General features: G+C 47.2%; 1 protein-coding gene across 1 annotated transcript in view; it reads right to left on the bottom strand.

The window, feature by feature from the left end:
- Positions 1–1,140, bottom strand: part of LOC118421205 (rhodopsin, GQ-coupled-like) — a 9,949-nt gene extending 8,809 nt beyond the window's left edge. Inside the window, exon 1 of the mRNA XM_035828367.1 lies at positions 3–1,140. Within this exon, the coding sequence (XP_035684260.1) occupies positions 3–1,140 (1,138 nt within the window). The remainder of the gene's footprint in view (positions 1–2) is intronic.
- Between the last annotated feature and the right edge of the window lie 234 nt (positions 1,141–1,374).

The raw sequence follows: 1,374 nt of genomic DNA, 5'->3' as shown, positions 1-1,374 counted from the left end.
ACGTAATGCAGGCTGTCTGTCTGGTGGGTCTTCAGGGTTTGCCCTAAACACTGCGACAAGTACCCGATGGATCGCTGCCATATTTTGCCAGAGTCCATCTCTCAACTCCGGTGTGCGCAAAGTGCTCGTAATCGGGTTGATCGCTGAGTTCAAAGTCATCAGCAGAAGTACGTAGACTCCTCGAGGCCCAGTTGATGGAGGGCACATCTTGCGGCATATCGGGATGAACAGAATAGAGATGAGCCAAAAGACAAAAGCCACGACTACATGAATCAGGACTGTCCTAGATTTTTCTACAATTTTTCGGAACTTTCTTTCAGCCCCAGTTTGTACGGGGTTATCGTCGTGTTGCCCTGTCCTGTTGTGTGCTTCGGCGTCATCCTGAATTTGGTTCCTTACCCCGGCCCCTACTTGTTGTCCAGGTCTGTTCTTTTGTCGGTTTTTAATAGCTATGAAAACGCTGGTATTTGTAAACAACATTATAATAGCTGGGAGTAGGACCATAGTGATTGACAGACCAACAAATGAGTCGTTGTAGTAGCCAGAGCAGTTTGGTGAGGGCATGTCCAGACAGTTCCATCCCATACTTGGTGTGAAAACCACCAAAGACAGAATCAGCCAAGACGAGGCAATGGCTATACCTGCATCACGGTTAGCCGTGTCGGAATGGATGCGGAAGAATATAGGGTGCTTAACGGCAACATAGGAATTCAGAGAGAATAGAGCTAGAGCTGTAGCAGACATAACCTGGCTATAAAATATGACATTTGTACTATACAATCTACTGTACAGACTGTACTCTACACCAGCATAATACAGTTGTCCAATACCAGACATAAGATCTGACATGGCCAGATTTGCCATATAAAAGTAGACCGGTTTGCGGAGTGTCCGAGTTCGGATAATTGTCAAGATCACCGCAGCATTAGTTATGATTATGAAAATACCGACTAGCCAAAATACAATAGCTGTGATAGGTCCCAACTTTGTAAAGTCCTTGTACACGGAACAGGCTTGGCGGGCTTGGTCGTATGATACGGTCCTCTTGAGCAGGTTCGTCAGGACACATTGAAGCTGCCTGTCGAAGATGTCAGGTGATGCGGTGGGAAGCGATGGAAGGACGGAGCTGTTGTTGAACATGGCGGTGCGCAGAGGCAGACTTCAGCGGGATGTAAAGTTACAGAGAAGCAGACGTTTGTAATACTGTCTGTAGTCTGGAGAAGGGCAAATACTAAATGTAGTTACCTGGTATGGAGTCTATCGTGACTTGGCCAGCCTCTCTTCGGGGCAGAAGAGAACCTCTTCCTACGGGGGTAGTCGTTGGCACCCGGTAGATCTCTTTCACTGCGGGATACGTGTTTAACACAGTAAGAG

The sequence above is a fragment of the Branchiostoma floridae genome, chromosome 8, assembly GCF_000003815.2.
Source record: "Branchiostoma floridae strain S238N-H82 chromosome 8, Bfl_VNyyK, whole genome shotgun sequence".
Classification (NCBI taxonomy): domain Eukaryota; kingdom Metazoa; phylum Chordata; class Leptocardii; order Amphioxiformes; family Branchiostomatidae; genus Branchiostoma; species Branchiostoma floridae.
The sequence above is the reverse complement of the archived record's forward strand: the minus strand, read 5'-3'. Positions and strand labels throughout refer to the sequence as shown.